Source organism: Carassius auratus, chromosome 31, assembly GCF_003368295.1.
Source record: "Carassius auratus strain Wakin chromosome 31, ASM336829v1, whole genome shotgun sequence".
Classification (NCBI taxonomy): Eukaryota; Metazoa; Chordata; class Actinopteri; order Cypriniformes; family Cyprinidae; genus Carassius; species Carassius auratus.
Window position 1 is genome coordinate 27425756 of NC_039273.1, and position 25906 is coordinate 27451661.

The 25906-nt window shown below is 36.4% G+C and overlaps 2 protein-coding genes across 6 annotated transcripts; one reads left to right on the forward strand and one right to left on the reverse strand.

Moving 5' to 3' along the window:
- The first annotated feature begins 1482 nt into the window (after positions 1 to 1482).
- LOC113051028 (clusterin-like) lies at positions 1483 to 7067 on the forward strand. The gene is made up of 9 exons (XM_026214627.1): positions 1483 to 1630; positions 3593 to 3721; positions 3812 to 3960; positions 4880 to 5050; positions 5135 to 5540; positions 5947 to 6087; positions 6223 to 6449; positions 6532 to 6707; positions 6803 to 7067. The coding sequence occupies exons 2-9, from the start codon at positions 3634 to 3636 to the stop codon at positions 6813 to 6815; spliced, it is 1371 nt and encodes a 456-aa protein (XP_026070412.1). The 5' UTR covers positions 1483 to 1630; positions 3593 to 3633; the 3' UTR covers positions 6816 to 7067.
- A 1273-nt stretch (positions 7068 to 8340) lies between these two features.
- LOC113051027 (ralBP1-associated Eps domain-containing protein 1-like) lies at positions 8341 to 24047 on the reverse strand. Of its 5 annotated transcripts, none has more exons than XM_026214623.1 (21): positions 23408 to 24047; positions 21567 to 21690; positions 20638 to 20822; positions 20053 to 20209; positions 19604 to 19725; positions 18949 to 18993; positions 18164 to 18329; positions 18012 to 18075; positions 17646 to 17800; positions 15452 to 15573; positions 13679 to 13759; positions 13232 to 13319; positions 12417 to 12515; positions 12252 to 12324; positions 11910 to 12040; positions 11741 to 11805; positions 11463 to 11636; positions 10810 to 10899; positions 10574 to 10722; positions 10096 to 10201; positions 8341 to 9996 (listed from the first exon to the last, which is right to left on the reverse strand). In XM_026214623.1, the coding sequence occupies exons 1-21, from the start codon at positions 23558 to 23560 to the stop codon at positions 9928 to 9930; spliced, it is 2418 nt and encodes an 805-aa protein (XP_026070408.1). In that variant the 5' UTR covers positions 23561 to 24047; the 3' UTR covers positions 8341 to 9927. The 5 variants fall into 5 exon arrangements, with proteins under 5 accessions (XP_026070408.1, XP_026070406.1, XP_026070410.1 ...); XM_026214621.1 differs by having other exon boundaries at positions 18949 to 18996; positions 23408 to 24046; XM_026214625.1 differs by lacking the exon at positions 13679 to 13759 and having other exon boundaries at positions 18949 to 18996.
- Positions 24048 to 25906: the final 1859 nt, after the last annotated feature.

Here is a 25906-nt window from a genome sequence, read left to right on the forward strand (position 1 = left end):
TGCTGAGGTTGCTTTGTTTGTTCTTGATAGGTGAATAACATTGGTTTTGCTTTGTCTCATGGAATAAATATATGCTACTGGCTTTTGCTTGATTATGCTTCTGTGTCATAATCATTGCCTGGGTTGCGTATGTATGTTTGGGGCGGAGCTATCAAAATAGGGGCGAGACCCTTTTGGGTTAGTGGCATGTTTATAACTTTTTATTATTTATAATTATTATTATTATTATTACATATTCTGAAGAATATGTGAGTCTAAGAAGTCACCGCTTTGATGGTAGGGTGCTGAGGATGGTTGCCCGGCAGCTATTGTCCCAAATTAAAATAATAAGAGTCAAAAGAGTAAAACAGAGTTTGTGATATTTTTATATTTAATGAGTAGGATGACTTAACATTTTACAGATGCATGACATCAGAAAGAGGATGTGGCTCGGCTGTTTGTCTGGATTTGTTGTTTGTTTGCCCACATGTCCAGTGGGGGAAAATGTGGGTTTAGACTTGTTTCCACACTGTGCAATATCCCACAAATATTTATAAACATGCTTTGAATCACATTTGCTTAAATATCAGAATGTTAGGAGCTGTGCTTTCCTGACATTTATTAGCTTCCTCCATCTTAAGAACATCTCACAAAAAAACTAAAACAGCTCTAGGATGAAAGCTACCTGACAAGCTATGATGTGATTAAAATGCAGTTTCCATCCACTACAGGAGTGATCTGTTGTCTTAATGTGTAATAAGCAACTTTTCTTTTTTAAGGATTTTTTTCCCACCATGTAACGCTTGTGGTATTTGCATGTCAAAAATCAATGGCCTTATTACCAAAGCTTGGATTCAATCATTTCATCAGCTTGTTTCCCTTCAATTAGTCGACGAGTTGATCAATGAGTTGATGTGCCTCAGTTGTTGAGTGAACGCTGCCAAAATAATCCACAAATGGTGCTTGTTTCATTCAGAAACTGAAGCTCAGATCAGTGAGGCCTATGACCGATCAGTTCCAAAACAACAACAACAAAAAACAGTCCTAACTGAAAGAATACAAGTTGAAAAAAAATATTGAATCCATGATTTGGTGATAATACAGTACAGAATGTGGCAGAATATAGCAAGAAATGTTTAACCAAAAATGTCACACCAAATTAGTTTAAAAGAGATCAGATTTTAAAGACAAGGGTTAAACTTGGGCTTGTATAACCGCACACTGGTTTATTTAGTTTCAGCACTGTTATGAACTTATTCTATAAGATTCACTGAATTATTCACTGCACGGCTAAAGCAGATGTTATGCAGGTCACATTAAGGTGATTTACCACTGTTAAACGTTGGGACTGTCCAATAGTAATGAATCATCCACATCTTTGCCAGTAAATTTCAGAAGGCAGATTTTCCCGTAAGCCCCATGTTCAGGCTGTGCCTCTACAAGCACAATGACATGAGTGAGATGGTGCAATGTTGCCCACTTCTGGTCAGAGGGAGCCTCTGCCGTTGAGAATAACAGTTTCTGGAACAGTCCAAAGCCACGGTCATCTCATCCCCTGAATCACGTCGTCAACATCACCCAGCCTCCCAGTATAAAAACAAATCAGAGGAGGCACGGTCCATCTGCAAAGAAGATTGAGAATTCAAGCAGGGTGAGTACACTACAGAGAGCATATTACAAGGATGTTGACAATCTTGTTTATGCAAATATGGATTTAAATATATTATAATTATATAATTATATATAATATATAGGCTACATTTATGTGAGATGTTATTTATATTCTGATTCCAGTGATGTAATACCTATTTGTTGTATGACGTACTATAAAATGGCATCTTAATTAATGCTACGTTTGTGCATTTTGCCAATAACCCACTACTGCATAAATGTAAACAAGATTCTGTTCTGATAGAATGACATATCATTTATGCTGTTTTTGAATTACAATCCATCCTCATGTGGTTAATGTCATCCAAAAAGTCTAACTGGGCTGTTTGTTGCATCGAGTTTGTCTGTGCCTTCCCTAGGCAAATTTGTATTGATTTTTTCATTGCAGAGAGGAATTTGTCTCACAGCCCCAAGTCGATCAGGGGAACTAAGCCAGGTCAACTGCATTCAGGATGCATACTGTGCCCTAGCAAGATATCAGTATACAAATCAAACCCCCTTACTCAGAGCAAGCCATCTGTGTGATACGCTTGGTTTCTTATAAACACCACATGCCTTAGATGTGTAACCTCATTCCAAAACAAACAGAACAAGATTAGGCACAAGGACAATATTAATTCCAATGAAAGCAAGACGAAGATAAAATGGTATGCTTGCAACAAACAAAATTTTTGAGAGAATTCAAGGTTAGGTTATGGAGGAAACAAAAACCTGCAAGTTGAACACCATATTTTACATTACAAAAAACTTTCCTAGTGACTCAGTATTTCTGTCTGTTCATTGGCTCTTCCAACATTTTGTGCATTTTTCTTATGTAACTAGGCTTCTGGCTTTAATTTGGCAGAGCTGGGGTTTCTATGTACATGTACAAAGGCAGAAAAAGAGGAAACCTGTCCCCATGACTGACTCAAAGCTTTTATGATGTTTACTTAAGCTCTGGTGTGAATTATCAGCAGCTGTTGAGGACCACTGGTTTGTCTTTAGAAAAAAAAAAAAAAGCATGATTAAAAGTGCAGCATTATTAAAAAAAAGGGTAATCGACTTGGTCTCACGTACATTTCTGCAAATTCACAAAACTGGGATTACGTTTTGTCAGAACAAGCTTTAGTGAAGGGGATTTGCTCTCAAATCCATGTAATCAGTGAAGGGAACACAAATGTTCGCAAGTTTTCAACCCCATAAATGGTTTTGTTCTTCAAAGCCTTTTGGTTAGATACTGGTTAAAGGTATAGTTAACCTAAAAGTGAACCATCGTTTACTCGTCCTCATTGTGTTCCAAACCTGTATGACTTTCTTTTTTCTGCATGACACAAAAGAAGATATTTTTACCTTAGCTAACATTGAACCCCATTGACTTTAATGTATGGAGAAAGTTAAACAACTTAATATATATATATATATATATATATATATATATATATATATATATATATATATATATATATATATATATATATATATATATATATATATCTTCTGTTGTGTTCTACAAATAGAGAAAAGCATTCAGGTTTGAAATGAGATTAGGTTGAGTAAATAATGTTTTTTTTTTTTGTAAACTATTCTTTGAACATTGTAGCTGAACTATCTTAAGACACACCACATTTTTGGCTATGATGTTACATAGTCGATACAGAATACGAAATGGTTTCAGGATGGTACAAAATGGCACAATAAATCTGTTTGGCCCTCTGTTCAAGGTCGCAGAAAGACAAATGCCACTATTTATATCAGGCCTACTATATAAATAGACATGCTGATACAATGGATTCATTGCCCACATTGTCTGTCTAAGCACGTCCCACACAAACCGCAGTTTTAAATGTGTGGGTTTTGCAGTTGTTTATGTGCATCATAAACTTGCTAAGTCACTTCCATCACAGCTTAATTAAAAATAGTTTCACTATTAACTGACCCACATTTTCCTGACTTATGTTCATAGTGTTACTACTTCTGAAACCAGGACACCATCAGCCACCAAAGATGAAGGTCTCATGCTCTCTGATGGGACTTTCTCTTCTCTACCTCTCTGTGGAATGTCTTTTACCCCCAACTAAAGAGGATCTCAACCGTAAGTTTTTTTTTTTTTTTTTTTTTTTTATGTGCAGACAGGTTGTGCTCAATTAAGAACAGTAATGTAACCATTATTACTTTTTGGCAGAGATCTCACTGCTTGGTGAAAAGTACCTGGATAAACAGATTGAAAATGCCATCACTGGGGTGAAAGAGATGAAGACTGTGATGGAGCGAACAGAAGAGGATCACAAGAGGTTCCGGTCTGAACTGGAGAAAACAAAGCAACAAAAAGAGGTGAGATAGATAGATAGATAGATAGATAGATAGATAGATAGATAGATAGATAGATAGATAGATAGATAGATAGATAGATAGATAGATAGATAGATAGATAGATAGATAGATAGATAGATAGATAGATAGATAGATAGATAGATAGATAGATAGATAGATAACATTTAAGTAATTTATTATCAGTTAAGGAAAGTATATTCATAAATTAAACATTGACCTATACCAATTAAACCTGAGAATAATTATGTATATTACATAATCTACATATTTTAATACAATAAACATATCAAGTTAAGTAAATTAACATTAAGTAATTTATCATGAATTAACAGTAATTTATTTATAATTTACTGTAACTTTAACCAAGACCTATAAAAAGTAAATAATTATTTAGATCAATTATATAATCTACACAGATTCATACATTTTTATAAATATAAATGAATATGAATTTTTATAATAAATTCAGTTCAAGTTGCATAACTTGAGAACATTAAGCAGTTTATTATGTATTAACAATAAACAACAGTATATTCATAAATTAATATGAAACTAGATCAAAAGAATTATGACTAATTACATAACCCCCACATATTAATTAATTTTTAACATTTCAAGTTGTATAAATTAACATTAGGGTAATGTATTTGGAATTTCTGAATGTAAATGAATTTTAACTTAATATATTTCAACATTAATTCATAAATGCTGGGAAAAAGTTTTCGTTGTTACTTCATGACACCCGTTGCATTAACTAATGTTAACAAATTGAACTTTATTTTAAAGTGTACCTGCAATCAAATAAAATGACCTTCATACATTTTTTAAGTTTGACTTAAGTGTCTAATAATAAGTGTCTATAATCTGAGGGCCCTGCAGTTAATTGCTTTTTTTTTTCTTGTGCTGTTCCATCAATAAGAATGCTCTGATGGAGGCTCAGGAGATGGAGGAGAAGCTGAGTGAGCAGCAGAGCATGTGTAATGAAACCATGCAGGCTCTGTGGGAGGAGTGCAAGCCCTGCTTGAGGAAAACCTGTGTTAAGTATTACTCACGCACCTGCAGCAGTGGAGCCGGCTTGGTGGGACGACAGGTGATACATCTGCGCAAACATCCCTGCAGTTATCCTGACTTCATTCTGCCATTTGCAACCATCCCTCTCTTTGTCTGTTTTTAGCTGGAAGAGGTTTTGAACAGGACCTCTCCCATCTCCATTTGGATAAACGGGCAGAACATGGAGACCCTTTTGGACGAGGACCAGCAGCAGACCAGACGCTTCCAGGACCTGGAGGAGCGGTATACAGAGGTTGCAGATGGAGTGGACAACATCTTCATGGACAGCATGAAGGTGTTTGACCACATGCGTTCCTTCCACCAGCCCAGCTTCTTCCCCAGTTCCTTCCGTATGCCCAGCATGTTCGAGAGTCATTCCAGCCGTGCTGCTCGTGTCTACAGGTCCCCTTTGCACAGCCCAGAGTTCCACAGCTTTCACAGCATGTTCCAACCCATGATGGACATGGCCAGAAACATGTTCAACTCATTCGGGCCCTACATGGGAAGTGATGTGGATTTCCCGTCAGAAGGTAAATTTCAAGGTTTACAAGCCTGAATGTAACCACATGTACAAAGTTAAAAGTGTTGTTAGTAATATTCATCACACTTAAAGGCACAGTCCACCCAAAAATGCCATAATGTCGCTCCAAATCTGTATGATGTTCTTTCTTCTGTTGATCATGAAAGAAGATATTTTGAAGAATGTTAAAACAGTTTAGGTTCCCATTGGCTTCCACTGTTTTTTCCCCCAATAGAAGTCAATGGGGAAACGAAACATTTTAGTTACCAACATTCCTCAAAATATTTTCTTAGGAAACAAAATGCACGAAAGACAATTCTGTTATAATTCACTCGCTGCCATGTTGTTTCAAACCTGTATTTTTTTTTTCATGATAAAATTGTGTATGCCTTTAATCTGTAAACCTGTATTCATAGATGGCAGAGTAAATGAGGACGTTATTATAACTAAACCATTTGGAAATGATAAGATGACCTGCAGGGAGATTCGTCGCAATTCTGCCGGCTGCATTAAACTGAAGGATGAGTGTGAGAAATGTAAAGAGATCCAGCATATTGGTAAGAGCGATATTAAAATACATGTCTCAATTTTGTGTTATATTATCCAGCTTCAAATAATGTGGTCCCAGTTTGGGAATTTTTCAATGAGAATTTCATGTGATATAACGATTAGAGCTTTGTTTTCTTCATCAGACTGCTCTGGAAAGAGGCCCCTGGAGGGCCCGCTGAAGGAGGAGCTGGAAAGGGCTCTTGCAAGGGCTGAGAGATTCACCCAGGAGTACAACAGCCTGCTAAAACGATTCGAAGAAGAGATGTTCAACACCTCGAGTGTGCTGGACCTGTTCAACAAGCAGTTCGGTTGGGTGTCCTCTCTAGCCAACCACACCAAAAATGAAGAAGGCTTCTTTAAAATACAGGCAGTAGGTGCCAAATATGTGATTCAGCACAACTGTAACTCCTTTCACTATGTAGATCACTCATTTGGCAACATTTTATGTGCAGGCGATGTCAAAGGGCTCAGATAATGCAGAGACCCCAGGTGACACTAAAGTGTCCGTTAAACTGTTTGACGGGCCAGATATGAGCTTCACAGTCCCGGGAGACATTCCATGGAGCGACCCCAAATTCTCAGAGGTGGTGGCACAGGAGGCTTTGGATCGTTACAAACAGAACACTGTGTGAGTCTTCACAGCAATCTTTTCCATTTTAATTAGCTAAAATCGTATTAATGTGATTAAAAAAGTATCCAATATATTCACGTTTTCCTCTCCAGGGTCACAAACTAAACATTTTGGAGGGCCGACGCTTCTGGTGAAGAAAATATATTCTCTGAGAAAACTGAAAATCACTTGAGAAGATCCTTATGTATTAGAATCACAGTACTGAGAGATGTTGTACTTGTGTGTTGCCTAGAATTATTCCTGCTGTTTCATCCTGCTTAACATCCAGAGACCCTACAGAGATTATACAGAATTAGAGCTTATAATGCATTATAATCAACTTTACATTGTCAAATACCAATAAAACACACAATTCCACATTTCCCTCATCTCTTAATTAGCTAAAAGTTAGAGCAAGACAATTTCACTCTAATTTTAATAAATGTAAAAGGTCACCTTCTATACCCTTTACTCACTTTCCCTCCGCTGGTTGAACTTCCAATCTCCATCCAAACAGCAGAAACCTTTAAAATAAGACTGAAGACACATCTCTTCTGAGAGCATGAAGAGTAATTCATAGCCTTATCAGTAATTGGACTAAAATAAATTATTTCTACACTGTTCTGCATTCACTTCTGCTCTAATGGTATTAAGTTGTGCTGTCACAGAACATTTTATTTTCCCTTGAATCAATAGCTTCTGCCTGAATTAGATAAATGAATAATTCATCTCAATATTGAATTAAAAAAATATTTAATCAATAGCAAGACTGCTATTCTTTTTCTTAGTGTTCAGGCTCAAATTAGAGTTTTAATGTGGTTTTAGACCACAGCCCTAACTCAAGGTAACAATGTATTTAAATTTTGACAGAAATTAAAATGAGGCTGTGAGGGACAGAAGTACAGTGTGTTCAGTGGATTGAACAACATACAACAGCCAACAAAATTTTAATCTTTCTGGAAAACTTTCAGCAGACAAAAACTGCATAAAGCAGTTTTGAAAGACCTTAATACAGTGCATGCCATTGTAAAGTCTAAGTATATAACTCACAGCCTTGCTTTCATCCATGTGAAATTAAATATAGCATCCAACCTGACAATAGTCTTTGCTAAAGTATACTGGGACTGTTCTCTAATTTCAAGACACTGAAACTATTTATAATTTGAATCATTGAGACCAACAGAATGACAGAGTGTGATATTGCTTTTATACATCAGTTTATCATACTGGAAGTTAACAGTAACTTATATTTTTGACACAATATGCATCTAAATAATATTGACTGTTTTTTACTCCACCAACGAAACGGTTCCACACAAAGTCAAAACGGAATCAACCATTGGGTCTTCAAGCAACACACATATTAGCGGCGTTACAGTATCAGGGTTTTTGAACAAATCAAAGTGAAAATTGAGTCGCTCATAAAGACAGCAGTACCTCGTTTTGTTCTTGAATCATTTTTTTAACAAATCATCTAAACGAATGCAATAACTACTCCGTGATAAAGACAGATGCTAATGAGTTGTTAAGTAACCTCGTATAAAGCAAGAGATTGATGCTATTTCTGTAACAAGAAATAAGACAAATGGAGTAAGAGAAACTGTGAATCTATCAGAAAACAGTTGGAGCACTTGACAAAAAAAGGAAATTATTAAAATATTGTGCCATTTTTATTTTGTGTAAAAATCACACAGCTGCTAGTTCATTCTGCAGAGACACATCCATGCAGTTAAACATTTATGATCCCACAGCCAGTATATAAGCAATTAAATAGAATATTTGCTGTTAGTCAGCAATTAATGCAAATTTACATATGAGATCAAAAGGTGTGTATCATACAATATACAACATACCCCTGATACAGTAAATCAGCCTGAACAGCAGGGAGAAAAGGCTCATGGGGGGGGGGGGGACACATTACTGTGAAAACCTGCACACCAGAACCTAAGGCTTTAAGGAGGAGTAAAGAAAAACAGACATCAGTCAAAACAAATGAACGGATGAAAGATATGGTGCAAGTCTATGTAACAACACAACCGTCACATTAGTTCAGACGTTATGGATACAAATCAAGTGGTTCATCGTAAAGAGCCGTTTTATACAAAATGAGATTGTGAACGACATGCAAAAACAGTGACGAGAAAAGACAGATGGAAGCCGAAGTGGAGGAAGTGCAGTCATTGTTTCAGGTCTCAGGTTTACATACTGATGATGGCACTGAATTTGTGGTGCAGGACTGAATCAGATGATGTACTACATGAGGTACAGTCAACATTTGAGACTGAGAGAGGGACATTTGCTATCTCGGGGTGAAAAACTGTACACGGTTGAACAGGTTGCTCTGTAGTAACACAACAGTGTGTGTTAAGAGAAGAAAAGAAAGCCGTTTTTGATGACATACATTTGTAACCGTCATCCTCGAACTCTCTCACGCACATGAAACAAACACACAGCTGTGCTGTCCACCGATATGGCAAAGAAGAAATATTAAAAGGGCAATTCATCCAAAAAAAAAACAATTCTGTCATTTGCTCAAAACCCATAAGATTTTCTTTCTTTCTTTCATGTGACAGAAAAGGTACATTTTTGAAGAATATCCTGGCCACTCTTTTCGATTTTAATGAGAAGTCATATGGGTTTGTAAAGACTTGAGGATGAATTTAAATTTTTTTAGTGTACTGTCCCTTTAACAAGTGCATGTCAGAATCAGTTTTCTAAAGCGTACTTCTGAAATAGTATGATCTCCCAAAAATCAGTTCTCCCCTCTTTACGACCAGTGCCTAACATGATTGTCTGAGCACACACGGGTGCTTCTAACATGGAAGACATGACAAGCTGCCTCAGGACTCTGGAGAACAGGAGGGGAAGAGGCTCCTTCATGTTTACCAGAATTACAGCCTCCTGCCAGCCATGACGTCAGGCTCTTGCCTCACATGCTAAACAGAACCTGCAATGTCTGGGGTATTACACACACAACTACACAGACTTTGTTTCATCAAAGTGCCATAAACGGATATTGTTCCTGGACCCCATCCCTCTGAATGGCTGTGTGAGACAGAACAGTCTGGAGGAAGCAGCGATCGTGTCTCTTCTCACACAGTCAGCAGAGGAGTGGAGAAAGGGTGAAATGGACATCCTGCCAGAGGATCCAACAGACCACTCCAAAAAAAAACAAAAAAAAAACGGGGGTAATCACTCTTTCGTACACATAAACATTCCATCTGAACACTCTTTTTTTTTACAAATGCGAAAATGGTCTAAGCTGTTCCAGTTGCACTTCAAGCGATATTCTTTCTTCTAGCAGGTCCTAAGAAGACAAAATTTGGAAAAAATGCTTACTGTTAGACATTTGAACAGCTCGTGTTATGAAAAAAACGTGGTCCCATTCAATGACATCTCACAATACCTTCAACTGTTGCTGTAATTCACTGTTGAGTCTGGCTAAAACCGTATTTGTTTCTTTGTTTCTTCTAATGGAAGCCTGGATGGCCTTCTTATCTTTACCGATAGACCTGATTTTAAACAGAACAGGAAGAGGAAGTGTACTTTAGGGTACAAGTACACATTGTGATCAACGCTGGGGTAAACCTCTCAACAAAATATCCAGTATATACATGAGGACTAAAAGATATTTTAGTCCTCATGTATTATATTGTATATTATATCACATACAAATGTATTATATTGTATTATATGTATATCACATACAAATACTGCATTTTATTTATGTTCATATATAAATATGTATTCAGATTTATTTATAATTATGAATATAATAAAAAATATTATTGTATGAGGACATTATTATGATTTTTATTGCTTAATTGTGAAAATAATGCCACGATCAATAAAAAAATAAGTGATGGAGTGACTGTCGAGCGTACCGTGGAATTGAGGGCTGGGTTGCTAGAACAGTGGCTATGACGGTAGACTTTTGCGGAAGGTCCTCAACATCTGGTCTGAGCTCATCTTCTGATTTCAGTCTTCGACGAACAGGTTTAGGGGGTGGGGCCAATGGAGTGGATACTTTGGCCTATCAAAACATACATCGAGCAATTATAATGCTGAAGTAATATGCAATATGAAGACTGGTAGAGGAGGTTGGTAGAGAATGGCTTACAGAGTTGACAGAATTTGCATTTCGTTCCTCTGCCTGAACTTCATTCTTTGCTGTTCTCATCGTCCCGGTGGTTTCTGCACTTCTCTCTGCCTATATATAATATATAAAAAACAGTTTTAGGGTCAGAGACTTTTTTTTTTTTTTTTTTTTAGGAAAAATGAATAAATTAATACTTTTATCCAGCAAAAGTGAAAGTTAAGAGCTTTACATTGTTTTTTATAATTTCTACAAAAGTATTAAGCAGAACAACAGTTTTGTTTTTATTACTGATAATAATAATACATGTTTCTTGAGTAACGGTTGCTAAAAAAAAATCAGCATTTCCATCACAGGAATAAACGTAATTTTACAATATATTAAAATAGAAAATAATTATTTTAAATTGTAATAATATTTCATAATATTGCTGTATTTTCCATCAAATAAATGCAGTCTTGGTGAGCATTAGAGACATTAAAAAACAATCTCAAACTTCTGAAAGGTAGCGCATATATATTTAGTGCATATATAGACAGAACTTTTTACATTTACTTGTGTAATGTGAAATGTTTTCTTTTTAAACAATCCATCTGTGCATTTTCTTTTCTTTTTTTGCATCACAAAGATTTTTCTACATAATCTGTCATCATTATAATAAATGGCTCCATTTGTACCTGTCCACTGTCAGATGGTTTCTCTCCATCATCTGCCGGCTGGTCGACAGCAAAAACCTGAAACTGGCTGAAGTCAGCAAAGTTGGGTTGTTCTGGCATCTGCTGGGGTGACGTGCTGGGATGTGACGGAAGACCATCTCCCTCTACCGAACGGTGACCATGTGGCACTGATGTCTGGGGATTTGAACATTACATATTGAATTAATCTATAAAAAGTGTAATAGTTATCTAATTATCTGAAAGCAATTTATATAGAATTGCTAGCTACTGGGCTATACCTGTGTGGGCAGTGGTCTGGGAGGGACTGCTGGGGGAAAGGCAACTACACCTGGCTGTTGTGGACCTGTTGGAGAAGTAAATATAAAAGAGAACTTCAGCTTTTCCTAATCACACCCCAAAAAACAACAAGCTATGAGTTACCTGATAACTGCTTGTGTGTGTGCATACCTGCAGGGACAGCAGCAAAGTTTCTGTTCATGTCTAGAGAGGAGGATCGTGAGTGAGAGGTAATGATGCGTGGCGGAGGTGGAGGCGGAGCCACAACCTTCAGTCCTTCCGGGGAGGTGCCAGAGTGAGACCTGTTATAGCATGAGCTGTAAATCTTTTTTGGCTGGAAACATCACACTATGTTCTAATCAAACATGATGTGGCAAAAATCGCATTATACAGATCTTCTAAATCTTATCCATGTTAATCTGAGCTTTCCTTCTAGCTACAACACCACAAACACAAAGAAAAACAAAGATTAAAGTGAGCCTGAATTTGGTGCCACTGCAAGACATTAAGTACCTTTGTCTGTTCACAGCACTGGAAATGGGCTCCTGATCAGATGTAAATGAATCTGAGCTGCTATAGCCATCTCCTGTAAGAAGGAAGAGTAAAGGCTTTCAGTGAATTACGGGAAAAGATCTGCTGCTAGTCAGTTAAATGGTTGAATAGTCCAGATGTACTTACCAACAGTGGTACCAGGAAATTTAATAGCTGCTGCTAACTTGGTCTCCTCAGAAAGTTCTGGTGGTTTCGCCATTAACGGGCTTGTTGGATGTGTGTGATCTGTAAAACCAATAGTAATCCAATTGGTTTCTAATCAAATTATTACATAGGTCCATGCAGTAACTATGCTACTAGTTAAAGGCTGGAGTCGGTAAGATATATTTTTAAAGAAATTGTAATTTACAATTGTAATTACATTTTAAAACATATTAAAATAGAAAAGTATTATATTCTATTGCAGTAATATTTTTATATTACATTTTGATTAAATTCAGGCTAAGCTTCTTTCAAAACCACTGAATAAAATCTGCCATACCCTAAACTTTAGAACAGTAGTGTATGTCAATGATAAGATTATTGTGGAAGAAAGAGTCCTATAACAAATTTGAAAGTTACAAAACTGAAAGTTACATATTTTATGCAAAAGACATACAGTAATTCTAAGGTGCTGTAGATGGCTGCTAATGTGTTTTGGTTGGTTGCTTCCTTGTTCAGGTCCAAAAAAAAAACTAAACTTCTGTGATATGCAAATCATGGCTTTTGGTCCTTTCTTCAAATGCAAGTCAATGAGATTTCTAGGGGGGGAAATCATATTTAAAAAAATTCTAAACCCCCAACCCCAAGTATGAGCAAAAGCAATAGTGATTAAGAAAGACAATACACCAAAAATAACAAAAAAAAAAAAGACAGGTGGATGAATTTGCAGAACAAAAAGTTAAAATGTTACAGCTTAAAATGCAGTCAAAATTGTAACATTCACTGTAAAATGGACGCACCGCTTCCAGTTCTCTTGAGCTCCATCTCTTGCATGTGGATCTTGCTGGGTGTCATACGAATGGGCACAGGGTGGACTATTGCTGTATCCTACAATGAAACAAGCACATCAACTGTTGCGGTCACGTAAGATTCACTGAACTTAATGAAGATTCATCATCTCATTTATAAAGAAGAACAAGGAATAGTTAAGACCTGGCACCAAGTAACAATAAACAAACATTGCATCACAACACCGTCACTTGGATTACATGATACAGTATGAAAGAAAGAGCATGAAAGAATAATCGATAAGCTCAGCAAGCAAAAGTAGAACAAAAATGAATCATTTGATGATGGCACTGTGGCTATGAATTCATCCTGAGGACATGCACTCTCAGAGAGAATTCACAGAGTATTGGGTTAATGAATATAATTAATCATGAAAGAGCACTGAGTGATTGACTTACAGGGTCAGCTGGTGCAATGTTAGAATCAAATTGGGTCAGAGTTTGAGAGCTTGAGGAGCGTTCGCTAAAAGTCTCCCACTGCTGGAGAGACAGAGCAGAGACATGTCAGCAAGGTGGAGCAAATCCACTCCTCACACGAGCAAACAGAAGCCATAATACAACAACAGATTGCCCTCTCCGCCCACTGATTGTTAGGAGAAACCCGTGATTTGTCCTGCTGCATATTCTCTGGTGACCACAGAGGAACAATTGTCTTCCTTATGGCCTTACAGGCTGAGATGGAGAATGTCACATTTTATTTCCCAATAACAAGGATCAGCTTAGAAGAAACACGCTGTAGTCATCAAAAGAAAATAACTAGATCTTGTAGATCAAAATGTTACTGACCAGTTTAAGGGTGAAGTGTATAATTTCAGTCAATTGAAAGACTATTTGAATAGGTCTTCACATCTGACATTGGTCGACCCAACAGATAAAATCTGTTCTGACATTGAGCTAATACAGCGGTGTCATTGGGATGCTCAAAATAACATTTTTCAAAATGAACCAATAAATATTTTACTTAAAATGACTTACTACTTATTAAGCTGGGATATGTAAAATCATTTAATATTCCAATAAAATAATTGCTTTCTTAAATGTCCCCAGTCCTATTTTGGAATATTTAATAATTATTTTGTAGGGAAAAGTTTGAAACCAATTTCTGCAATACATGAGAAAAAAATAATGCTTTGGTAAATCATGATTTTAACGTAAAAATTGAAATTACTTAAAATCATAATTATGACTTCTTATCTCATAATTCTGATTTAGGGTCGTTTCATAGTCAACGCATCTGTACGCATACGCATCCCCGAGGCTACGCATCGTTACGCTTCGGCCGCAATTATGCGTCAAACCTTCTTCTTCTGTAAACACAATATACTTGAATTAATTTACAATACTTGCAATGTCGCCCCCACCGACAACGCCATAGTATTGCGTGCATCAGCTTGTCGCGTATCAAAAACTAGGACGACACATTTGGCTACGCGCCGATGCACGCAATACTATGGCGTGACCAGAGACACAAACTCCCCATCCTGATCTATTTTTTTATTTAAAGTGCGAACATACCAATGTCTATCTCTGCATTGCCTTTGTTGCCGCCGATGTAAAATAAGCAACAGAATACACTCCTCTTCAGTTGCCATTGTGATCTGAGCATGTCATAATTATGTATCTCATCATTTTGATATGAATTTTGTCAAATTATTTACCAATGCATGTTTTATGTGGCAGAATGGCATTTTTTTTTATTTTAAATGTGTTACAAATCTTTTTTTTTAATTTTTATTCTGCATCCAAAATGGCTTTATGCTGACATAACCTTGAAAAATAATGTCAACCAATAACATTGTAGCCCATTGTGCTGGTATAAAATTGCCACGATCCAATCAAATCCTGGTATTGTTTTCCACTAAATATTTCTTTTTTACTTGGAAATGTGTCACATTATTGAGTATTCCATTAAAAGTAGTCCAGGAGGTTAATCTAAGACTTAAAAGATTTATTTTAAAAATGAGAGGTCAGCAGTTTTGACTACAAGGCCACCACATTCCTCAACATGAGAGTGTTACATGTCTGGATGAAGTGTGCTTCACTGGCACCATTTTTCTCCAGACCAGATGTGTATTAGTTTCATTTTCCCATAAAGACAGAAGGCAGATAGAACTACAAATTACAAATAGGAGTGAAAGGGGTAGGGTACATTGAGAACACCAAAGTCCTAACCTCATTGCTCTGGTTGAGCTCAGGCCAGTTCTGGTTCAGGGAAGGCATGGAAGGAGATTTATTTGGAGTAACCTCCACAGGAGAAGCAGAAAAGCCCACTTCAGGATCTGGTTCTGGAACTCCTGAAAACATACAGGCAGACACCTGAACGTCATTCAGCATAAATATGGAATAAGCAGAATAATACTGCATATAAAAGGTAATATGTGTCATAAAAATTCATAAGGATTCTCGGATTCTCAAGATCCCAAGGGCAAAATGTTGCTAAGATACAGGCTCGCTTCCTATGAAGCTGTTATTAAAATATTGGAATTAGTAGCAAGTTTGTTCTCGGTCTACAATGAAACAAAAATTCTTGGAAAAGACAAAGTCCCATCCAATTGCAACATATTTTAGAATTCATATGCAATTATGAGGACTGAGATTTTGGACAAAATTTTTTATTGCAAGTCAGAACAGTGGCTAGAAAACCTTTAGCACTATATTGTAGTGAGCCTGGTTATAAGAAAATGTTAAAAACAGTTTAAACTTGTGTCTATGTTAAATAGCAGAGAGAATATAAAAATCCACACAATAACTGAGCATATAACTATTGTTCAAAGGGTTGGGTTGACATTTTTTCCAATGTTGTTTAAAGAAGCCTCTAATGCTCACCAAAGCTGTATTTATTCGATAAAAATATAGTAAAAATTTGTCGATTCCGATACCGATTTTTTACAAGCAAACTGGGCGATTCCGATACCGATTTCCGTTTTTTTTTTTCTTTAAGCAACAAACAAGAAAGAAGGAAAGTATGCATAAACAAGATCTTTATTTGGTATTTAATAGGTCAAACTGGCTTTCTGCTCAGTAAGCAGCCTACATCCAATACAAACATAGCTGGTACAGACATCAGCATTTAGCTTTTGTTTTTGAATTGGGTTGAAACTACATAGAACTTGTCTTATATTAAAAGATTAACTGTAACCAAAATTAAATTAGTGAAATTAAAGGCAACAACTGCCTAGTTCTACAATCCAAACAACACAATCAACACCCACTCAATAAAATGTTTCTTAATCAGCATTCATGATTTGTTTAAGTTTTTAAATTTGGTTTTAAATTAAAAAAAAGGTCTTTACCAGTGAGACTAAATAAAAGTATGCTATATAAATAAATTATTCCAAAATGTTAAAATCAAATAATGTTGGTGCAAAAACCACCAAGAACCGGTGCATCCCTAGTAAAAATTTAAATTCACAATATCAATATTATTACAATTTAAAATAACTTTTCTATTTTAATATATTTTAGAATGTATTTTATTCCTGTGATTGCAACGCTGAATTCTCAGCAGCAATTCTTCCATCTTCAGAGATACATGATCCATTATAAATAATTTGGTAACACTATACAATAAAGGTCCGTTAGTCAACATTAGTTAACTACTTTACTTAACATGAACAATACTTCTACAGCATTTATTAATATTAGTTCATGTTAATTACAACATTTACTAATGCATTATTAAAATCAAAAGTTGAGCTTGTTAACATTAGTTAATAAACTATGAATTAACAAACTAACATTGAATGACTGTATTTGTATAGATGAATAATTTATTAAATGTATTGTTCAAGTTATTTAATTGTGGTAAAATGTCACCAATAATTTTAATAAGCTGATTTAGTGACCAATTTACACTTCTAATAATTATTATGTTGAAAACTGTTGTGCTGTTTAATGTTTTTGTTGAAAGTGTGTGTGTGTTGTAAATTTTTTTTTTTTTTTTTTTTTTTTTTTTGGAGCAAGTTCAAATGATCACCATTTATTTAAAAAAGCTTTTTTTAGTAACAACAAAAAGTCTTACTGTCAGCTGCAATCAATTTAATGTATGAGTATTAATTTCTTTGAAAAATAAATAAATAAATAAATAAATAAATAAATAAAACAATTACAGACCTCAAACTTTTGAAAGGCAATGTTTGTGTCTGAAAAGAGCACCAGCAAGTGGTCACAAAAACTTATTGTTACAATGCCACAGAAGTATTTCTTAATATACCTATGTGCATTTGGAAATGGCTCTTTCCACATATCATATTCAGAAAAGGTTTTAAAAAGCACTCTGTATGCAGATCTGTGAAACATTATGAAATACCTGGGCTGCATATTTCCCAATCTGAAGCTGTGGTTGGCATGAGGCTTTACTGCTTACCTGCTGAGTCATCCAAGTCAATAAGCTTTGGCATTAGGCTCTCGGGGAGCTTTTCAGGAAGGTCATAACCATTTTTCCTGGCGACCACAAGATGAAACGCAGCACAAAACTCATCAAGGGTCAGTGCACCATCTTTATCAAAATCTGATAGCTCCCTGCAAGGTAAAGCAGGTCAATCAATACAGAGCTGTTGAATATTTTAAGGCACAAATAAACAGGTGATTCAAAGTCAGGACATTAACAAATCGAATGCAAATGGATAAGACATGTGCATGAGTTCTTGGTTACACGTGTTTCAGGCAATCTACACCAAGGTCATTTAAAATGAACAAAGAGAGACAATGTAACTCATGTACAACTACTTACCAAATGTGAGACAGTTCAAGAATAGGCAGTTTCGACTTCGTAAAGAATTCCTTCGCGGCTGAACCTGAACAACAGAGAATGCATAAATTTTTAGGCTTTAAACTTCAAAACAGAATAAAGGCAGTTACTGTTCAAAACAAGGTCTCACTAACCAGGGATGAAACCAGTGAGATCAGCCTGAATGGTCTTAAACTGGTTTATGTAATACTGTCTTTGCTCATCTGTGATTTTCCAGGGGTCATCATAACCACTGGTCTGTCTTTGGATTTCATTTGTGGTCATTGAAGACGGCACAGTCCGTACTGTTGTGCTCTCCGGCTGGAGCAAAAGAACAGGGAAAAATAAGAATTAGATTTTGTAATATATTTATATTGACAATGACAATGACAATTTATTTATATAGCACAATTAACTACAACTTCCGTCGACCAATGTGCTTTCCATTAGGTCATTAAAAACAGAGAAAAACACACAACGAACAAACAAACAAAAAACAAAAATGGTACAGATGTCTTTAGCCTGGACTTAAAAATATTAAGAGAAGAGGCTTGTCTAATGGACAGTGGCAAGGTGTTCCAAAGCCTGGGGGCAGCAATACAGAAAGCACGGTCTCCCCTGCACTTAAGCCTCGACTTTGAAATAAACAATAGATCCTGGTTGGAAGACCGAAGGGATCTAGTGGGATCTAGTCATTGTCATTGTCATTATATTATTCCAGCTGAATAAAAGTATTTTAATTAAAATAAATTCTTGCTTTTAATACACAATATATATTTATTTATCTTTAACATTTTAAAGGGGTCCTATATGCCTTTTCACTTATTGAATTTTAGTGAGTGTGTAGTGTGTATGTTTGGGTATAAAAAAGATTGGACTACAGCGTTGTTTTCCGGGGTTTGTGATGTCACAAAGCAGCCCTATTAGCATAGTCACAGACCTGAGTGAGGAGCAGCAGTCCGCCATTACTGTTTTCTTGCTGTAGCTGCTGGAGATACAATGTCAGCGTCAAAGAGGCATTACAAATGTCATGTGTTGGGATGCATCAACTAACATAGGAGTCTCCACAGACCACCGAGGACATGGTGGTTAAATTACATAGTGGTCAGATTGTGTGATATTGTCCTGTTTTGACGGAGCATGAGCTCTTGAAGCCCCGCCCTCTTCTGAAAAGGGAGGCGGGAGCACCAGCTCATTTGCATTTAAAGGGACAAACACTGGTACGTTTTGCCTCATTTCCTAAAAGTGGCAATTTCAACAAGCAATAAAGATTATCTGTGGGGTATTTTGAGCTTAAACTTCCCATACTCACTCTGGGGACATCAGAGACTTGTTTTACATCTTGTAAAGAGGGGCATAATATGACCCCTTTAAACAACATAAACAACTACCTTCTTTTCAAATTTCTAGTATGACCAGTAATTCTCTGAACATTTGGGCTTCAGCAAATATTTAATAAAGTCTGCTTTTGTGTTGTTGGAAACACAACAGTAGCCATCTTTTCCTCCACAGAAGCCTTGGTTACAGCAGGCTAGTGGTGACAGATCATGTTGTATACCTAACAAATGTATAAACAGAGGCCTGCATTGCATTACCTGAGCTGATGGGGGATGCATTGGAAGTGTGCAAGAGGGGGGCGTGTCTGTAAAGCTGACCCAACTTTCCTGGACAGGAGGGGGTGAATGGGCGGACCACAGCCCATCACCTGTAACTGGTCCTTAAACAAGACACAGAAAAAGAAAAGGAGGACAGAAAGAGAAATAGATAACAGTTTTAAAAAAGGATAAGAACGAATCCATATGACAAATTACACATCTTGAATATTTAGTAAGAACATCATGTGACCTTTAATTTCAAAAATCCAAAAGTATAATTGATATTCAGGATTGCCTATTTTATAATAACTTTCATTAATAAATAATTACCACATTCAATTTTACATTATAATGTTTGAATAAATACATAAAATAACATAGTTTGTTAATGTTAGTAAGGAAGGTTATTGTGTGATCTATGTATGATTGTATTATTAAACATTAAGGACCTGGCTGTGCTTCTCTAAAAGGTGGCCAAACAACTCCTGGCACTGAGGGCTGTCTGTCAACGTTTCCACCGCTGGCCTGGCGTTTGTGCTTCCTCCACGCATGGGGCGAGGTGGGAGGGGACTGGTGCGGTGACACTACAGGAGATGTGGTGTCTGGCTGCAGCCAGAGATAAACAAAATTAATTACTTAGCAACTTTATAGACTTCCAGCATAACAGATGGCCTTGGAGCAGCAGTTATACACGTTGAAGTAAATAAATAGTCATTTTACATATCCAAAACAGGACACTTAATACATAGACGCTATTGAACATATTGAACATTGAGTTAATGTAACTCTTCAGCCATCAGATCAACGCTTTAACCAATACCACACAACACCCAGATGATGACAAATAAAAGAGCAAAATCAAGAGCAAAGGCTGATTTTCCTTTTTTTTGTCAATACTGCTGTCTAATAAATATTTACTACATAAGAGACAGTGACAGATCTAGCTGGCTAAATTTATCCCATAAAGCCTAATGCACTGATTTCATATTTTGTCACATATTCAATAACAGCATGCAGGATGTATGCTGTAGTACCTGTGGATCTACGGTGGGCACACAGGGCTGAATCATCTCATGCGCTGACACTTTTTTGGCTTGCACTCGGCCTGGAGGTCTGGGTAGGTAGGGCCCCTGGTTCTCTGTGTCTGCAAACATGACCGCATGCCTCATCTCCTGCTCGTTCTTGCCCATCACAAAGCGAGGGAGGGGCAGATCCCTGACTGCAAACACAACAGAGACAGATTTAATATTCAACTAAGTGCTAATAAAACAGTGCTAAAATAAGCACTACTATACTGACTGCTACAGCTGACTATAGGAGGACGACATTTTTGATTAATAACTTTAAAATTAATGTAACTGAAATCAATTTTTTTTAAAAAGCAAAAAGCAAAAGTATCTTCAAGGCTACGGGCCAGATCTTATTTCCTGCTTATTAATACCGCTGTCAATTCCTCATTGTTTTACAAGGCCTTGTGTCTAAGTTCCCAAGATTAATGTAGTGCTTTTGCACAGGGCTTCCTGTCAGAGACTGGGTTTATATACAACAGTCATGATAGTCAATGAACAAACAGGAGCATTTGCATTTTGGCTTAAAAGGCACAAACCAACATTTCACAGAAATATACAAATGCAAAAAAATGATAAATAAAAAAATACAAGCCACTTAAATGCACAAAATACTATTCCAGGACTCAACCTAAATACTAGCATTAACAAAAGCTCTTGAGTTTGCAATATACACATTCAGTCCTTTTCATGGAAGAGGCAGTAGGATTATCCTCTGATTCTTGTTATGTAATGGGCTGCAACTGCCACAATGGATTCATTTGTGAAATGATGGTCTATAAAAATATAAGGATGTACAAGGATAACTTTACATTAAAAGTGCATTTTGATTTGGTGCATATGGTAAACACATGCAGAATCAATAAAAGGGTTTCAGAAGGTTTTTTGCTACCCACCATTGTTCAGACTCTCCACGCGCAGGGGCAGTCCAGACTGGGCCAATGCAATGAGCTTCAGTGCAATGTAGAACTGACTTCGACCGAAATGACCGAGACGTGTGGCCCCACAAAGTTCAGTAATCTAGAACAATGGAAATAGAACTATCAATCAGATGAACTGACCTTAATAGCATCTACAATACAAAGGTGAATCTTCAATAGCATGACCAAATGTGACTTCAAACAAACACACAATATAAAGCACTAAGCTGGATTTGAGATAACCGAAAAAACATTTAATGAACAGTGAAACACAACAGTCTGCCAATTATTTGATCTCATCTAGTTTTTACACACACACACACACACACATATATATATATATAAAATAAATGCAGCCTTGGTGAGCATAATATACTTTTTCAGAAACAACAACAACAAACACAATATTTATATTTTGTTTTATTGACTTTAAATATTAATTTATTCCTGCAATTACAAAGCTGTATTTTTAGCAGCAATTATTCCAGTCTTCGGAGTCACAATTATCCTTCAGAAATTATTCTTATATGCTAATTTGACGCTCAAGAAATATTCACTATTATTATCAATGTGAAAAACTAGTTGTGCTGTGAAATATTGTGTGGAAACCGTGATAGATTTCAGGATTCTTTGATGAAAAGAACAGAAGCTGTTAGAAATAGCTTTTTGACTGTAGTTTATATAAATACATTATTATGGTGTGTTACACAGATGATATTATAGGCCAGGCATAGTATAAAACACTTCACATTTTACAGTATGTAACAAAGGGTCTGTAACTCTATCCACTATGGGTCTCTTGTATTAGACAACAGTTCGGTCAATCACCAATGTAAAGGCAGTATACGTACCTAATAATACAACTCACTTAAACCAGAAAACTAATCATATTTAAAATACATAAATGATAATCAGGCAAGTTGGCACAGTTATCAATCTTAAAATTGCAAAATGTTGATGTAAAATTAATGAAACATTAGAAATCCATTAGTAGAGAAACGACATTTTACACATGTAAACCTTTAATGATATGCCCTTACAATTACTTAAGTATAACAGATAAATAAAACTGTTGCTCAGACAAGATCAACAAAATAAAAAGTTGCAGTCGTCACTAACAACTCATGGACACATCTCTTCAAGAAACTCTGGCCACAAATCTATAACAACTAGACTATGAAGACCACAAGTATTTGAAACTTGTTATGCTCTAACAATGCTAACTATAGCAACAGATGAGTAAATCAGCACCCAGCATCAGTGAAGAAACAAACATCTCTCAATGACACTTCAAGAACCAACAACCATGTCTGGAGTCTCCAAAAGGTGCAGACTTAGGTCAAATATTCTAAACGGAAATATAGTTAATAAATTAGACCGTTTTGACTCATTCCACAACAAAGGGTCACACATTGTGCATAGCACCAAACCTTCTTTCTGGCATTAATACTTTGATAAGTGAGAAAAATCACCTTTCTTGGGTCACCAGTTGTGTATAGATCTCATGACAAAACAGAAAATGACTATTTATGCTGATATTTAAGAGGAACCAGGGGCAACTAATAATTCTACAGACTTGCACAACAGGAAACAAAGTTAAACCCTACAGATGCATCACCCTTTATCTGTGCAACTCACCAACAATGATATTAATTCATTAGATCCGTCTAAACACTCTTGACATCACCAAATTATCCATTAGAGCATGTCTGAAACAATGTACCCAAGCCATCAGTTCAACTTACTAAAGTGTATAAACATAGCAACAAAGATTTGTTGACTAATACACACATTACTGAATCAGATGTATACTATACCTGATGGACCACTTCGTTTGAGAGCTGGGCCGCCCGGAAGAGGTCCAGAACTTTGCCATTGGAAGCCACTTTCTTGGTGTTATCCACATCACAGAAGAGGAAGAGTTCAGAGTAATATTTCTGCTCGACATCGCTCAGTGTTAAACTCTCCATCGTGGCATCAAACCCGCAGCTGGTGGCTTCACCTTATCAGGCCAGTGCCGTGCCTCTCGGGGTATGAGCAAATCAAGAAACTAGCCAAACACAAGTAAGATCTTTCTGTGAAATGGGCGGACTCAAAGAGGGTGTTTAGGGGCGCTTGTTGTTGTTTATATGCACCGTTAGTCGCTGTCTGTGCTCTTGTCTTTTGGCCCTCGCAAAGTCAACCAAACTAATATAGCCTGAGACGTCGAAATTCAGCTGTAACAACGTCGAGACTGGGTTCTGCTGTCGCGCTGGCTCTTTAAGAGGATGATATGGCCGTCGGTGGAGCGATGGAGCTCGTGTAGTCGCTGAGTGACGTTAGGAATAAAGTTTCGGGCTCTTCGGGCTGCTTCGCTCTGCAGACAGCGCCGCCATTCCTGGACCCCGTGACGTCATGGCTCAAGCGCTGAGGACCCGGATGGAGTGTGGCGTCACAGATGTGCCGTCAGCTAGCGTGCTTCGAAAATTTGCTGTTTCATACAAAGCAAATTTAGCTAAACAAAAATCTGTTTTAATACATATAGAGAATTCGTTTTCGTAAAGAACAGATATTAAATATATTGGTAATTAGAAATCTTCTATTTTACTGTATTGCAAGTCATTTTTACATTGTATAGCGAGTGATTTAATTTAATATATATATATATATATATAGATAGATAGATAGATAGATAGATAGATAGATAGATAGATAGATAGATAGATAGATAGATAGATAGATAGATAGATAGATAGATAGATAGATAGATAGTGGGCGCGGTTAGCGTTTTGGTAGGAGGTGCTAAAGCTAGAAAAGCAGGGGTTAGTGTTATGACGTCACACGGTGTTGCTCATAGTGGGAGGGGTCAGTTGTGTTGTGGGAGGATTTCGTTTCAAGGTACTGATCATTCCCAATAATGAAGGAATCCGATCAGATAGGAGAATCAGTGTTATAAGATATGTTAACAGGACCTTTTGACACAGACTCATCATATGCGCTCCAGACGAGCATCACTCGCATAGATAGGGTGCGATGGAATGGATTACTTTAATTTTGACTGTGTCTACTATGATTATTTCTTTTCATCTTCTCTTTGGCAAAATAAGTTATCCCAAATGCTCCTCCATGTATGGGAAGCTGGATACCTTGGTTTGGTGCTGCTTTCGAATTTGGCAAAGCACCTTTGCATTTGTGAAATTACTTGAATAAAGAATCTTTGTATAGTCTGTATAGATGGTTTGCATATGGATATAGATTTTTTTTTTCATATAAGATTTGCATATATATTTTTGTTTATGCAAGTGACACCGACACCTGATTTCATGGATTGTAACATTTTCCCCCAGATCATTAGTTATGTAAATTAAATATAAAATGTAATTGAAAAGGATGGTTACAGTTTTGGCATAAATCATACAGGGTTGGTCTGCCATGGGTCCAGAAGTCCATCTCCTCCCCTGCAAATTTTGATGAACTGGTTGCACTCATACTGTCCAAAAAAAAAAGATATATTTCATATCTTATGATATGAAATCTTATGATAAGATATACTATCTTATGATATATAGAGTATAAATAAGCTATAACAAAATTCAGCTTTGCAAAAAAATGCCTAATATTACCTAATTTGAAAATGCTGAGTTCAGAATATTAGAACTTTTCACAGTGTACAACAATTACAAATGTATCAGCTAGAATGAATTTATCAAAATAACCAAAGCAGTTAAATGTCAAAAGTTACAAGAAGTATTCAAAATGTATCATTTAACTTACAGTCTGCAATGGAGTGGGAAAATATATTCAAATGCTCCATTTCATGTAAAAAGAACTTAAAATGAACACATTTATAAATACTGTAATTTTCTGTCATTGTTTGGATGTAGTAAAACACCCAAGATAAGAATCATGTCTTCTTTGTGTCAGTTTTTCTGTTGTTAAGGGACTGAATCCCACCTATATGGTTGTCAAAAGCAAAAATGCTATGAAATCCACATCTTTTTTTTTAAGAAAGTGTGTCAAGCTTGAGGGACAGCAGGCACTATTTTTGAAATCTGCACCCCAAAATTAGTAAAAATAAATAAATAATTGGATTTCATTCAGCAAATATAAAGCAGTGCAGTGTAATACACAAATCAAGTAATGTAACTTTATTTGAAAACTGTATTAAACACTTCATTCCTTGTTTTCAGGAGTGGTATATCCAGCAGTAATGAGCAACTTACTGGGCCGATGCAGCTCTCCTAGTTCCTAGAGAAGTTCACAACGTATGATGAAGGATTTGTATATGACTGTATATAACTTGCAGACATGTTCATCTTGATGTATGTGAGTGCTAC